Source organism: Ochlerotatus camptorhynchus, unplaced genomic scaffold, assembly GCF_037179485.1.
Source record: "Ochlerotatus camptorhynchus isolate MF236.1 unplaced genomic scaffold, CSIRO-AGI_Acam_v1.1 ptg000284l, whole genome shotgun sequence".
NCBI classification, from domain to species: Eukaryota; Metazoa; Arthropoda; class Insecta; order Diptera; family Culicidae; genus Ochlerotatus; species Ochlerotatus camptorhynchus.
The window spans coordinates 9,943,619-9,959,478 of NW_027040773.1; the positions used below are offsets into that span (position 1 = coordinate 9,943,619).

A 15,860-nucleotide genomic window follows, 5' to 3' on the forward strand; every position below is an offset into this window, starting at 1 on the left:
CATGGGTTGATTTCTACCCATTTCTGAGTTGTTTTAGGATAACGTGAGCAAACAAAAAGAAAAACGTGCAAAACGGGAGCTACAAAAATTTCAGTTTTTTATTTAGAATTTTGTCCCAAAAAGTGTCTCGATCCGGTCTGTAACGCTGTAACTGTTCGCAAATTGGAGTCTGTACTTCTGCAGTCGCGGAGTGTGGAATCCGGTTGAAAAAGAGCATTTTTTTTCTTTCAGAGAACATAGTTTCCATATTTTTTGGGCGCTCCACTAACGACAAGAAGTGGATCAAGGGCATCAAGGCACACACGAGATCAATTCTTGATTGAATCGTAAGTAATTTTTGATATCAAATCATCTGCGTGATTGTTTATTAAATGCAGGAATGATTAATTCAGCCGAGAATTCAGGTGTAACTGCTCACAAAGAGAATACCGTGATTGTTTATCCTTTTCCGGGCGATTTGAAATTCCATATTATTGATCAATTGCTTTCGTAATTTTAGGATGAGAAACGCGCTTGCACCAGAAAGTTGTGGACAAAAAGAGATCTGTCTTCAGGCAGTAGTGAATTGCCACTGTACGTCTACGTACAGAATAAAAAGCTGCCAATTCAATCTGATGAATATGCAGTATTAATCAGAATTTAAAATGAAAAATGTTTTTTTAATGTCGTGAGTGGCTAACTTTCGATTTAAAAGTTAACCGGGTTGTCGACGTTTAAGAAGGTGAAGGTGGCGAACCGAGATTACAAACAAAACACGTCGGCAAAGCAGCGGTCCTGAGAGCTGTATAATAATCTGCTCACAAAGTTCGACTGTGTCTTCATGGACGACGAAACTTATGTGAAGGCGGGACAGGAGTTTTATATCGCATCAGGAAAAGGGAAGGTGGCTTAAATTTTCAAAAAATCAAACTATCGAAATTCCCGAAAAAATATCTCGTGTGGCAGGCCATATGCACGTGTGGTCTAAAAAGCGGCATTTTCATTACTACGGGAACCATCAATCAAGAGATCTACGTCCAGGAGTGCCTGGAAAAGCGGGTACCATTTCTGAAGCAAAATAATAGGCGGGACTTGGTGAGCTGCCACTATGGGAAAAAGGCAATCGAGTGGTACGATGCGAACAACGTGGTTGTGGTACCCAAAGACCACAACCCTCCCAACAGCCAAGAAATCCGTCCTATCGAACGGTATTGGGCCTTAGTCAAACGGAATCTCAAAAAAAAAAACTAATAAATCCATGGAAAACGAGCAGCAGTTCGGCGGCGAATAAGGTCGATGAGACCACTGTGCAAAATTTAATGGAAGGGGTTAAGCGGAAGGCACGGTAGTTCGGATTTGGCAAACCAAAAGAATAAACGAACATTTTTTCCTTTAAATATATGAATTGAACTACCAATAGAAAAATAAGAATATTTTTGTGATATGAATTTTGACAGAAAGAAACGATTTTTTTGTCGACGCGCGTTCCAGTCTTTATCTGCTATAGTCTGAATTCTGTTAACAGTGACACTGACTTAGACCGGGATCTTGACATTTGGCATCTGAACTATCTAGATCTCTGAATTAACTAGATATCTTTTATGAATCTGTTCGTAAGATATCTTAGGAATTTTCTAAATATTTTCAACATAATTCATCCCAAAATGTCCAGATTTACGATCAGGATTCCAAAAAACAATCATATGAGGTATTCCTTTGAACATTTCTTTGTAGCTGTCGGCAGATTCTCTGTAGATTAGAAATTTTCTCCAGAAAACTCTCGAATTCACTCTAAAATCATACTCTTAGTTTCAATGATTCTCACGAGAGTTTGATTAATTTTCTCTATAGAGGTATAACGTGACGTTTAACGGACGCACACTAGCGGGTCCTCGAATGGACCTAAAAATGTATGAAATTAGATCTGTCAAAATGAGTATGACTGCGATTTGTTATGTATTCTCCTTGGATGCTCTCTAACAGGCTCTCACATATCACAACAATACAACCGAACGTGAAAATCTCTAGAATAATTCTCCTAAAAATGTTATTGAAATGTCTCTCAGAATTCCCGTGTTATGATTTTAAAATTAAAAAAAAACACCTTAGAATTCTCCATACAAAAATTCTTGAAGTTCACCTCAGAATCGTCTTGGAGTTTTTATAAAAACGATCACGGAATTCAGGATTCTGCTGAAAATTTCTTTGGAATGCGTATACAATCTCAAAGTATTCACCTAAAATTGCATTAAAATTCATGTCAGAATTGAATTTCTTCTCAAAACTGCAAAACTCCTGGGACTGTTACCATGAAATTCATCTGGAAAATTCCTTGGAACTCTCTTCAGAAACTCCCTGAACTGCTACTCAGAATTTCCTTTATATTCGAATGGGAAATTCTTTGGAACCCTTCCAGAAGTTTTTCGAAATTCTCCTCACATTACTCAATAGTCCCCTACTAATAGTAAACTAGCATTAGAATTCGATTCGCATCGAATTATTATCGGCATACCCGCGGAGCCTCAGCCCTTCTCATTCACTTTGAATGATTGATTGACTGATAAAGTAAAATTAAAAAGATTTTCAGCCGTAGGCTGGATCGAGTGAGAAGGCATCAAAAGAAGCCTCTTTGGTTGAGTATAGCGTAGTTACAGTGTTACAGTTGACATAAAAAATGAACATATTTGTATAATTTGATCACTGTAGCCTTGTTATAATTATGCATGTCGTTCGGATAATTCCTTCGAATGTTCCCTGAAATTCCTTCATATTTGCCTTCGAATTCTTCATAATTCCTCCCACAGTCTCCATAAAATTGTTTTCAGAACTACCTTATCAACCTTTAGCAAACAAACATGAATAGGGCAGATCCCGGGGCTAATGGCGGCGATGCCTAAACTTGAAAATTTTGCATGTCAACAGATTGTTTTCAATCAAGGAGATGCACATGATATTGATGTTTAAGTATACAATCGATTTTGCTGCTTTCACTAAAATTGTTTACGAAATTCGTATACGTAAAGCTTTACCTGCACACTTAAAAATAACTACTTTTACACGAGACGTAATTCATATTGGACGTAAATCATAGAACGTAAACAAACATTTCAAGTAAAATTAAGTGTTCTCAAACCGAAACATCAGCTAGTCGACGAAGAGAACGTTTGAGTGAATTCATTTTCACGTTTCTTCAAACTGATTCTTATGTCAAAAGGCCCGCTTACATGTGTCGGTCTCAGGGAACCGAAATTTACATGACTTTTTAGTAGTGTGTGACATCAATTGAGATATCGACTACACAATTCAATTTTACGATGTCAAGTAAATTTTTCTAATTTGTTCAAAATTTACTCAAATGAGATTGAAATTTTGGCACCAAGCTGACAACGAACACACGTTGAATCCGCGAGATCGTATATCTCGTCTAATTTAACATACCTTAATCATCAGAAAAATTTTACGAGGTAGGTGTCACAGTAGAAAAGACAGAACTAATGTACCATAAATACGTTAATTCTCATTTGATGCTTTGTGCAAGTTAGATAATTTTATCATAGTTAGTTACCTGCTCAGTGAGCGTTTTGATTTAAACTTCGTACTGAGAGAAGTCTTCTCTTATTTCGTATTATTTACTCATCATTGGCATTCTATAGAGCGCAGATTGTCACCCGTGAGTGAAATTTTCCATGAATTTTATCTTGTAGCTACGTGACAAAATATTTGAACACTGATGGTAAATAATTGTTCAAGTGTTACTGCTTCAAATTTGAGAACTGCTTTTCGTCTGAATACACATCTATTGTTTTTTACGTACCTATAGAGCATTTCCAGCCCAAAACGCAAACCGGTTGGTCATGAGTGTTTCCGATTTGAATGAAACATTTCTCACGTGTTCGCTGCTACTAATGGTTGCATTTTTCATTTAAATATGATTTTTTCCTCCAGAGTAACTTTTGAAAAGGGCGTATAAAAAAATGGATTATTTTTTTTTCAAAAAATCATAACTTGAAAACTATTGATCTGATCAAAATAGCATATGAGAAGAAGTTTTAGGTAGTTAAATTATCTTTGCGGAAAAAAATACACTGGAAAAAAAACTTAGTAAATTAGTATTTAAAAAACGTAAAACGATGATTATCTCAAAACACCCCCCCTTCGATCTTTATAATTTTTTTTTCAAGAAAACTGAAAAAATGCCCTAATATTTGGTGAAGAGTGTATACTGGTAACTTTCTTAAAAAAAAAATTATAATTTTTGAAATTTTTGTTGGTTTTTACAAGTTGGTGAAATTGCATATTTTTTAGTAAAATAGTAATTTATTAGGATTCTACGCATAATTTTCAAAAACATTGCATACAGAAATATTTTTCCTAAGTCCAGCCGTTCTCAAGTTAATGCAATTAAAAAAAAATAATTATAATAATTTTCTACATTTTGGGCCATTTTCAAATGTTAGTCGTGATGTCCAGCAACGAGATGTTTTTCCATGAATACATATTAAAAAACAGACAATTTATTCCCAAAAATGGTAGCTGTCAGACTTACCCGTTTCTATTTAGACGCAGCGGAAAAGAAACAAGTTTATAAATAAATACTCTCAAATATACCCAAATAATCAACAAACCCACTCATGTGCCTTTTTTCTGTCCTCTATTAGTTGTATACCTGGATAGAATTGTGTATGTCATAACAGAGGCTCAAAACATAAACAGGTAAACAAATATGTTATTAAACCTGTAATTGAGATAAATTCTCTAGGTACTTCTCTGACGTATACCATATTGTGCCTTAAGAGCTCATCCCGCGATATCACAACTACATAAAAAGGCACCCCGTGGAGGCTTCTTACACTCACACTTAAAAAAGTTTGCTATAATCAATTGTACCTAATGCTACATATATATATATATAAATATATTGGGACGATCTTCACCTGTTCCATTCAGTTCATCTCTCTTAGTGTTTCAAGTTAAAAAGCAAGTAGTTTTTTACGATGGATAACAATTTCAAGTGTTGTAAACCTCCACCTAAATCAATTTCAAAGCATGACACAGTAGCAGTTCAGTTGTTTATCTCAAAATGATTAGAATTTTTAAAGTTGCAAATAACAGTCCAAAAGTGTATTTTTACGTCAGATGGAGCATCATCACAATACAGAAACATAAAATTTTTTGCTAGCATTTGTGGATTTAAAGATAAGCATAATGTAGAAATTAAATGGCATTTTTTTGCAACTTCACACGGCAAAGGTCATTGTGATGCGATTGGCGGTACCCTTAAGAGAATGGCAACCAGAGCAAGTTTAGCTAAGCAACACGAGCACCCTATAACGAACCCTTAACAACTGTACGACTGGGCAAATAGTCGTAAAGAAGATCTTCAAACAAAAATGTCATTTTGTTATGTTTCTACGGAAGAATACAAAAAGGCTGACACGGAATTTGATCCAATTTTTAAGAAAGTGAAACCAATTCCTGGAACTCGAAAATATCATTGCTATATTCCAGTTTCAAACAACCAAATTGCAGTAAAAATATTCTCTAATTCAAACGATACACCCAAATTATTCAATGTATTCAAATAATATGAGTTGTAAAATAAAATAATAAATATATACTGTTTTTTATCTCAACAAATCTTTCATTTGACCATATCAACGTGCTTCTCTTCCGCTGCCTCTAGACAGAAACGGGTAAGTCTGACAGCTACCATATCTGAGAATGAATTGTTTGTTTTTTAATATACAATCATGAAATAAAATCTCGTTGCTGGACATCTCGACGAACATTTGAAAATGGCCTAAAATGTTGAAAATTGTTATAATTATATTTTTTTAATTTGCATTAACTTGAGAACGGCTGGACTTAGGAAAAAAGTTCCTATATGCAAAGTTATTGAAAATTATGCGTAGAATCCAAATAAATTGTTATTTTTCCAAAAAATATGCATTTTCATCAACTTGCAAACATCAACAAAAGTTAAAAAAATTATAGATTTCTTTTTAAGGAAGTTACCGGCATACACTTTTCACCAAATTCAAGGGTATTCCATCAATTTTCTTGAAAAAAAAAATTATAAAGATCGAAGGGGGGGTGTTTTGAGATAATCATCGTTTTACGTTTTTTAAATACTAATTTACGAAGTTTTTTCTTTTAATGTATTTTTTCCGCAAAGATAATTTAATTACCTAAAACTTCTTCTCATATGCGGTTTTGATCAGATCAATAGTTTTCAAGTTATGATTTTTTGAATAAAAAATAATCAATTTTTTATACGCCCTTTTCAAAAGTTACTCTGGAGGAAAAAATCATATTTAAATGAAAAATGCAACCATTAGTAGCAGCGAACACGTGAGCAATGTTTCATTCAAATCAGAAGGGGTCGAGACAAAATTGACATTTTTTTTAACGATTTGAGCTAGAAATGCTCTATAGGAACATAAAAATTATTTCTATCAGCTGCTTCAAAAAAATCGACGTTCCGTAAAGTGAGTACAGAGTTATTAACAAATGAGCCAACCATGCTTGTGAGAGCATAGTGATTTTTTGAAACGCAAATTGTGTCTCATTTTAAGAAATTGTTTAATTTTCGTTAAGTTGAATCAGTTTCCCGGTAAACGTAGAATAACGTAGCTAATTCGTACGGAATTGTTTCCCGGGATGTCCGAGGTAGAAAACACTAGATGTGGCCTACTGCAATCATCATTATTCCCGTTTTCAAACGAATCGGCTACATCATAAAAATAATTAGCTTTTGTATAACGTATCCAATTCGTTCGAATACGGGACCCTATTCTCGAAAAACATGGGACTTACTTTCTTACTTAAATATCCTTAGTAGCTTCAATGCATTGCCCCCATAACTTGGAAGTTCTCAGCCAATTTTTAAGATCAATTCAAACGTAACTATTCAGAACGACGTATCTGATTTTGTAAACATCGATGATGTCACACTTCAATCGACGATTTGTGGCAACCGCTAGCTCACTCACAGAAACTAACAACACCAGCTAGTAGGGGAAAGATTCCCATAACTGATTTTGGTATTTGTTTGCGTGGGTGAGTTGGCAGTTTAGACAAATCGTCGATTGAAGTGATTGTTTACAAAAGCAGATACGTCGATTTGAAAAGTTACGCTTGAATTCCTTGTTTTGCCTTTGGCATCAACAGTCCAACACTGGGAGAAATCTCCTTGTGATTTTAAGCACTTTTGTTATTATAACTTCATAATTATTTATGAATACAATGAAAGTTAGCTAATAGTGTTATCCAGGAATGGAGAAGTAATGGTGCTCTGAAGATTTCTTAATGGAATTTTATATCCATGTGTAATTGAGAAGTAATTTTATTAGTTCGTTTCAGGATGGTGGTTTATATCCTTTAGTTCACTAAATTCTGCTTAGTCTAGTAAATTGATGCTCTACCAGATGATAATCTTTTAGTTTTTTGGTTTTGTTATCCCCACATCAGTAATTTTTACCGAAATTTACAGCCGGATGCTCAATTAATTTTTACTGAGATTTCAGAAAAAAAAAAAACGTTTCATAGCTGAGATTCAGCGCATTATTTTCCGGGATGTAACAGCTTTTTCCAGCTTTCCAGTGTGTTTTTCCTGTTTTCAGCTGTAACGACAATACAATTCTTGACTGTTCAGGCTGATTTATACTGCACCGCACCTTAAATCGCTTTCAAGTCACTTGAACACCGACCACCAGATCGGAAGTGACTTGAATCAATTCACTTGAGCCGTGTGTTTAGGTCGTCAAAGACAAGGCAAAGAAAGAGCTAACAAAAACATTCGGAAGCGATGCACCCAACAGTCACACGTAGTTAAAAAGTTCACTGTGGACTGGGGTGTATGAGCTTTGGAGGCATTGATTTTAACCAAATTTGAAAAAAAAACGTTGGTCATATTAAACTGACTTCTTTGCAATTGCGTATTTATAGATGTCATACACGCAATTATAAGTTTGAAAGATCTGGATGTTTCATGAACATGCGGTATTTATTTTATGCGTTTTCCGCCGTTGACTGACATAAAAGCGAGAGCGAGATCTCGTTCAATGAAAACAAAGCGTTGATAACAACGGCAATACAAAGCACGGAATAGGATCGATGGAACTGTATTCGCTCAAAGTAATTTGTTTAGAAATTCTAGACTTTCCATAATACCTCGTTGGCAATTTCTCCTCACAATATTTTAATGCAAAAATGGTATAGGCTTAGAAAACTCTCCACGCAGTGGTGAAATGTTCTAAAAACACTTTCACACACAAGTTGAGAGTAGGTGTAAACTTTCAGTTGGGACATAATAGTCAAGAAGGTTAAGCTCTTTACCGATATAGTTCAATTTGATTTATCCGATATAAATCCGAATCACCACGAGATCAATATCGCTCAACCCTTCCCACGGTGACCACGGTTTTCCCATCGTTTGAACATATAAAAAATAAAACACAACCTCTAAATTTACCACCTTCGTTGCTGTTCGTTACTACTTCTGCCGGAACGTAATGGAAAATAAAACAAGTCCAACTAGACTCATCCTCTCGATCTCGACTTTTGCAGTTTAATATCAATTACGAAAGCACATTTGTGACCATTTTGTGTGTATGTAGTTTCTGTCGGGTGAACGAATAGTGAACGATATGATCTGCTCCGCTCCACCCGGATACCAAGAAGTTGAGGGTAAGCAGTGCTGTTGTTATGATATCTTTCGGAGCGGCAGCACGTGGTGCTTGTGGATCGCATAATTAGTGCTCATAATGTGGACCACCTGGCCCTACAACTTTCCGTTGGTAGTGATGCGACATAAAGCAACAGGACCCGAAGCGCAATGTGTGTGTGTGTGTGTGTGTGGGTGTAAGTGTGTGGTTTTTCATACTTAATATAGTGCTCATGGGCGGTGAAGTGATAATGGTTGTGATGGGAATGAGAATTCAACTCTTTGTTTGCTATTATAAGATTTAGTACATTCAATCTCCTGACCTACATAGTGAATCTACGCGCCATGAAGCCTACAGTATGTAAGTGGTTTCATCTTGGATGACGAAGAAGGATAGTGAAAACAAGAAAGGATAGTGTTTTTGAAAGTACGTTTCAATTTATACAGAAGTATGTCAAAGAGAGTAGAGTTTACTTGGAGAGTATAGAAGTGAGACAGATGTGGATTATGACTAGGATTTACCATTAGTGTGATAATGCATTTTAAATGCTCTTTTGTGTACTGCCTAGAGTGTGTATGTGTGCTGGTTTCACTGATGGACTAGTTCCTGACACTAATGGCACTATCATGAATTTTATGTCGTTGGTGTAGTATATGAGAAGAGAGAAGCTGATAGTGCTCGAATGCATTGATGTTTCAAATTTCCTAAGGTGTTTTGCTTAAGTTCGAGTAATAGATTTTTGCTTTTGAAAATTGTTGCTTAAATTTATTCTTTTTTTTTTTGTTTGTTTGTTTAAGTCTAGATTCTTATAGAATTTGTTCTTGTAGAAGAAAGAGATGCATGCTTAAATACAGTTTTACTGGTTTAATTAGTTGATTCTTGTATTAACTAGATGTATTCTTTGTTAGGTAAGATTCCGTTCGAATATAGGTTGTTTTGGTTGAATACAATTCAAAATGTATGATAATAGACTCGATACTATAGTTGCATGAAGAAGAGGAGATAAAAATCTAAAATAAGTTGTGTTCAATAGAAGGTTCTTGTTGCTTTATTCTCTTCGTTATATGTCTTGTTTTAGTTTTCGCTTAGGTTTCGTTTCTTTGCATGGGAACAACTAGCTTCGCTTTTCTGCACATTATGATGCCTTTTCTTAGGATGTTTCTCCTTCGACTAAACATTTCCTATATAGAATGAATTTCGCTTATCTACGCCCCATCCGCTCTCTAATCTATTGTTGTTTTGCTCTTTAATGTTAGCATTCTTCTATATAACTATACATATTAATATATTCAACTTCAGTTGCGTCATCCGTTTAGCTAGGTAAAAACTTACCTAGACCTAGCATCAAGTGGGTTTGCTTCCTTTCCTATATTCTAAGTTTAATTTAGTTGGTTTACTTTTTTCGTCTTTTTTGTTTTCTTTTTATCTTTTTTTCTCGTTCGTAAAACGTAACTCCTAAAGTAGATGATTCTGTTTAGTTACCACTGCCTCTGTGTCTTTTTTTGTCTAGCGTATTAAGCGTACTTATTTAAAACGGACATACTAACACATCGTATTCAAACATGAGTGAAACGGCAACGAATACGAAGTATAACAAAAACATGATAAGCCCTAGGCTCTTGTTCATACGCCAGCGGAAGCAGGCTATCGACATGATGACAAACAGCAACATCAAGAACAGGATCGTGATCGAGCAGACCATGCCGACCGAGTTCACCTCCACCGGCTGGCCGTAGATGATGCCGTACAGAAGCCACGGGATGGGAAGGCTGCGAATGAGAGGAAGTTTGAAGATTATTTTCTCGATTATTGATGGAAAACAGAATCCATTCCAAATGACCAAATGTAATTGTATGCGTCTCCATGGATCAGCTAACATCATACGGTGTAATGCTGGATTCATTTCACTGCACAGGGGGTAAAAACGAGCACGAATTACCAGAGTAGAGACGTTGTTGGATTTCCTTATTAGAAATTTATCAATAAATCGATTGGGGCAGGTTTCATCCTTTGCCGAGCCCGGGAAGTGGCCCATTTTGCCCTGTGTCTTTTTGAGTTAGTATTCATATAGCTACAATCGGCGCTGATTTTTTTCTGAAACATTATAGGGAATCGAATGGTGCTGGTTTCATTCAGTGTCGGGTCCGGAAAATGGTCCATTTTGCCTCATTGCACACTAAATGTGCAATTTTTATGATTCTACCAAAGACCAGAAGGTCCCAAAGAAATGTGCTCAACTTTTTGGCTCAGCTCTGGTACTCTCTTCGGTCCCAAGCTAATCGATGCACCCCTCGAAACAAAGGAAAATCCACGAACCCCTCATTTTATCTGTCAAACTTTCATAGCGAATCAAAACAAACATAGTGTAGTACTAGAATTTTGACTAGAATGGGGTTCGTAATCGATTTGCTTGGGACCAATAGGCTAGTCAAGTAGTGAGCCAATTGGAAATCTTTAGTTCCCACCGGTTGGTTCAACGCCTTGGTCTTGTTGACAACTGTCAGTTGTTATTACGGAAGTGTTTAATTAAAATGTCTAGATACGTTGAACAGGATGTCTTTCTAACAGAGATATTGCGTTTACCTCAATTCAGAAAGAAGTAAAGAACGCGTGATCCAGCTCATTTCCGCAACAAACGGAACGATGCTTGGATCAAACTGTTCTTTCGACAATGAGTTGTTTGAGCAGCATAAGGAGTGGCTCGATTCGCCTATCGAGTGTTAATACATAATCACCCATATTCTCGTTTTCGTTCAAACCGTATTTTCCATACAAAAAAAGTTTTTTTGGATGTAAAACACGGGTTGAACGAAAACAAGAATATGGGTGTATATAAAAAAACTTGATATTATCCACCCAGTAGGATGTAACTAAAGTGTGTAAGCTTTTGGCATATTTATTTCATTCAATTTCAATACCATAAGCGTAAACTCGCAACCTTACGCTTAACTACGCTCGTGTTGCTTCAACAGAGGAAGCAGACGCTTCTGTAGACACTCCTTAGGTAGATCTCCCCGTTTACAGTTTCTTAGCAAACTTTGAAAGTTTCTGCTTCCTTACTTCCCCCGGAACATCAAACTTGTTATGGGCGGTGAAGAACAGTAGCCCCGGAAGCTGCCGGAAGTCCGCCGCTTAAGTCTCGTCATCCATGATAAGACAATGAGGCTTCGTCAGCATCTAGGTGTACAGTTTCCGGGCGCGTGACTTTCCCACCGTATTTTGCCGTTCGTCAGGATTTGGAGCCTTCTGCACTTTGTACGTATGCAGTCCCTCCCGGTCCTTGGCTCTTTGAACGAAAGACTTGGACAGATTCAACTTTTTGGCCACATCCCGTACCGAAGCATTGGTATTCCGCTTAAACGCTTTCACGACACGCTTATGATCCTGATCACTAATAGAACATCCATTCTGACCGCATTTATTCTTCCGTTCGATGCTAAGAGTTCCGTAGCAACGTTTAATCACACGACTCACTGTTAACTGCACGATTCCGAGTTGTTTTCCAATGTCGCGATGAGAGAGTTGAGGATTTTCCAGGGGCTTGCGCAAAATCAATTCGCAACGTTGCTTTTCGGGTGACGCCATTTTTTCCAACTTTCGAAAAACTGACAGCGATAAAAATACAGTGTAAACAATACACTCTAAGCTACTTCTATCCAAATTGTCAAGAGAAAATACCCAATGGATATTTTCTACAGCGATTTTTCCGTGATGCAATTTGATGTGGGACATCCTTTATTTTCACCCAATTTACTAATTGCAAATTGGTAAAAGCCAGCTCGTGCCGTGCTCTGTGTGTGCATTTTTCTTCTCTTGCTTGCTGCGTGCTGGCGTTCCGCCTCCCGGACGAAAGATGCTTGTCGAATGTTGTTGTCGTCGTTTTTGTGCGATGAGGTTGTGTTTCAGAAATGCAATCGAAGTGTGCCATGGCCGCTATTAGACGCGTTTGTTTTCGGTCACTGGAGTTTTCGGTTCTGATTTCGGCGCTGGTCACGAGTTGATTCGGCCGGTGAGGAGCTAGCACTGCATCTTACAAACTGTGTACTGTGAAATAAAGCCGTTGCTTCGCGAGTGATTGGTGATAGAAAGTGGACGCAATCCTTTTTTCCTCTGCTGAGGTCCCTCTAGTTGGAGTAGCTAGAGTATGTTTCTTGGTTTATGGGGCTTTACGGTGCTGTGTCTGGACAAAGTGGCGAGAGTGCTGTTTTTACCATTGGTTAAAGAAGTAGCGGCAACATACCTATGGTAGCTCTTCGAAATCATAGTGATGTCATGGGTTCCTTGTATTTCATTTCATGCAACCGAGCAACTTGTAAACAATGTTGTTTACAAAGATGGGCTTTTGTATACAATATTTGCTACATTGCATGAAATGTCTCAGAACTCTGTCCCAGCACAACCGACTTTACGGGATACAGCCCGAAGTAACGATTCTCAGAATGAACCATTCACAATGCTGGAATTTTCAATGGCACTTCTTTCATCGAATAACTCTGCTCTGGGAAGCGATATGATCAAATTCGACCTTCTAAAAAACCTCCCCGATATCGCTAAAAGACGATTACTTAGCGTATATAATTCATTTATGAAATTCAATACAGTTCCACCAGCATGGAGACAGGTTAAAGAAAATAGCTATTCAAAAGCCTGGGAAACCAGCGTCTGATCACAATTCTTACCGTCCGATCTCTATGTTATCATGCCTGAGGAAATTATTAGAAAAAAATGATCCTATTAAGACTTGACCATTGATTTGAATGAAACAACCTACTTTCAAATACGCAATTTGGTTTCCGAAAGAGTAAAGGAACAAACGATTTTCTAGCGATGCTTTCATCAGATATTCAACTGGTCTTTGCGCACAAGGAGCAATTGGCTTCAGTCTTTTTGGATATTAAGGGTGCATTTGATTCTGTTTCCATAGACATATTGTCAGACAATTTGCACAGTAGTGGATTACCCGGTATTTTAAACAATTTCTTGTATAATTTGCTGTCAGAAAAACAAATGACTTTCAATCTAGGTCAACTGACAACTGCTAGAATTGGCTACATGGACTTACCCTTTCGTTCATGTATAAGTCCTTTACTTTATAATTTCTATGTCAAAGATATTGATAACTGCTTAGATAATCGATGCACGCTTAGACAGCTTGCAGACGATGCCGTCCCAACAAACATTGACAGTTGAATAAGAGCTTATTCAGGCAAAATTATGCTTTTTCAGCTAAAAAATAGCTTATTCAGCTATTAATCAGCTCAAATTGTTTGTTGGGGTGGTTTCCCTGATAGGTCCACGTGCGGAAATCTTGCAAAGACCATTGCAAAATTCCAGGGTGGCCAGCAAACCGGGAATTCTGGGAAATAATCGGGAATTTGAAAAGTAACCGGGAAAACCCGGAAAAACCCGGAAAACCCGGGAATTCGACGAGAACCGGGAAAAATAAATATACCATACCATAGGAACAAATTTTACACCAGATTTTGAGAATAAACCATTAAAATAGAGTGATCCTTTACCAAATGAATGTCTTGCTCTATTTGTTACATAATTTTCTTCAGTTTCCCGTCTTCTTGTTTTAGAATTTAATCACTCATCAATATTGCAAATTGATTTTCGTCGTTTCAATTTCAGATGTAAAGTGCATGCTCCTTGAAAAAAATATTGAAGATGCTGGACTTTGGAAACAAATATTTGTAAAAACCGAAACTGAATTATTCTTTTCCGGGGTTTCAATTTTTCCTCGTTCGAAATTCTATGATATGATATAAATTCCAGAATTAACTTGGAATTCCGCTCTAAATTATCATGGAATTCTTCGGAAATTAACCAGAAAACACTCCGCGTAATAATTACCGTTGAATTCTTTTTTGGAATTTCCTTGAAACCCCTTCAAAGAATTTGATTGGAATCTTTCTTAGAATTCCCTTGAACCTATTCGGAGACTTTGATTCCTTTGGAATTATTTTTTAAAATTTCTTTGAACTCTATTCAAAACAGCAGAAATCTTTCGAAATTTTATTTAGAAACCATTTGGAGTATTTTAAAGAATTTGTTTCTAATTTTCAGCAAATTATTGCCAGAACAATCTTAGAACTCTGTTTCTTGTTTAATTCTGATCATAATTCTCTTGGAATTCTTCTTAAAATTCATCTGTCATTTTCCTCACGATCCCCACACAAATCTCCTCAGAATCACGTAGGAATTTTCGTTAAAGTTTTGTTTTCCACAATTCGTTTTGAAATCTTCTAAAATTACCTTCAATTTAATTTAGAACTTGCATTCTTCTCCACAGAAATCCCTCCAAATTTATCTTATAATTTCTAAGGACTTCATGTCAGAATAATTCTGAAATTCTGCTCAGAACTTCTCCTTCGAAAACTGTGTGGGAATCCTTCTCAATATTTGTTTGAAATCAACACTTTGAATTCTTTTAAATTTTACTACAAATTCCAGGGTTTGTCCGCAAGATTCTATAGATTGTTCTGTAATTTGTTATAACCCTTAAAATGCTTCCAAGTCTCAGAGCGTGACAATTATGACTCCACGAGTCATAAGTATTATTTATTTTTTTTTTCAAATCTGTGATCTTGAATTTTTTTCAAAATTTCACAGTTTAATTATGTTTTCACAAAGATTGCTTAGTATCACAAATTTTGAAGAAAAGCTTATTCGTTAATCACTTTTTTATCCTTTCAGTAAATTCCTTTCAGCAAGTATTTTTTTTAAATACGTTCAATTTCGTTATTTGTTTGTTATATCCGTAACCAAGGCCAACAAGTAAAACAAGCTGTTGTTAAGAGCTACTATTTATTACGTCTATCTTGGTTGGTGGTCGGATAAAGAATCAATCTCTAACTTATGACAGTCAGGCAAGGCCTACTACATCTAGGCCTACTACATTGTTGAAAATTAACAACCGAGAAATTTTTAAGGTTTGAACCGGGGAAACCGGAAAAAACCGGGAATTTCAAAATGAAAATTCACTGGCCACCCTGAAATGCCCTAAATAATCTGTCTTTCTAAGCAAGAAATTTAGGGATCGAATTTTTTCTACAAAAACTAAATAGGTAGTGTTTACAAGAAGTGGTTGAAACAAAAGTGTCAACAAAGGATCAACTTTCTACGATCAATTTCCGGGTCATGGTGGGGTGCTCACCCGAAAGACCTAATTAAACTGTTAATTAGGAGTGTTAACTGTGTTAAAATTCTTTC

General features: G+C 36.4%; 1 protein-coding gene across 4 annotated transcripts in view; it reads right to left on the minus strand.

Annotated features, from left to right (window-relative positions):
* Positions 1-9,390: 9,390 nt before the first annotated feature.
* The window catches only part of Nckx30C, a 218,522-nt gene continuing 212,052 nt past the window's right edge, over positions 9,391-15,860 (minus strand). For all 4 annotated transcript variants that reach the window (XM_065228199.1, XM_065228198.1, XM_065228197.1 and 1 more), the window contains one exon: positions 9,391-10,414. In XM_065228199.1, the coding sequence (XP_065084271.1) occupies positions 10,174-10,414 (241 nt within the window). In that variant the 3' untranslated portion in view covers positions 9,391-10,173. The remainder of the gene's footprint in view (positions 10,415-15,860) is intronic.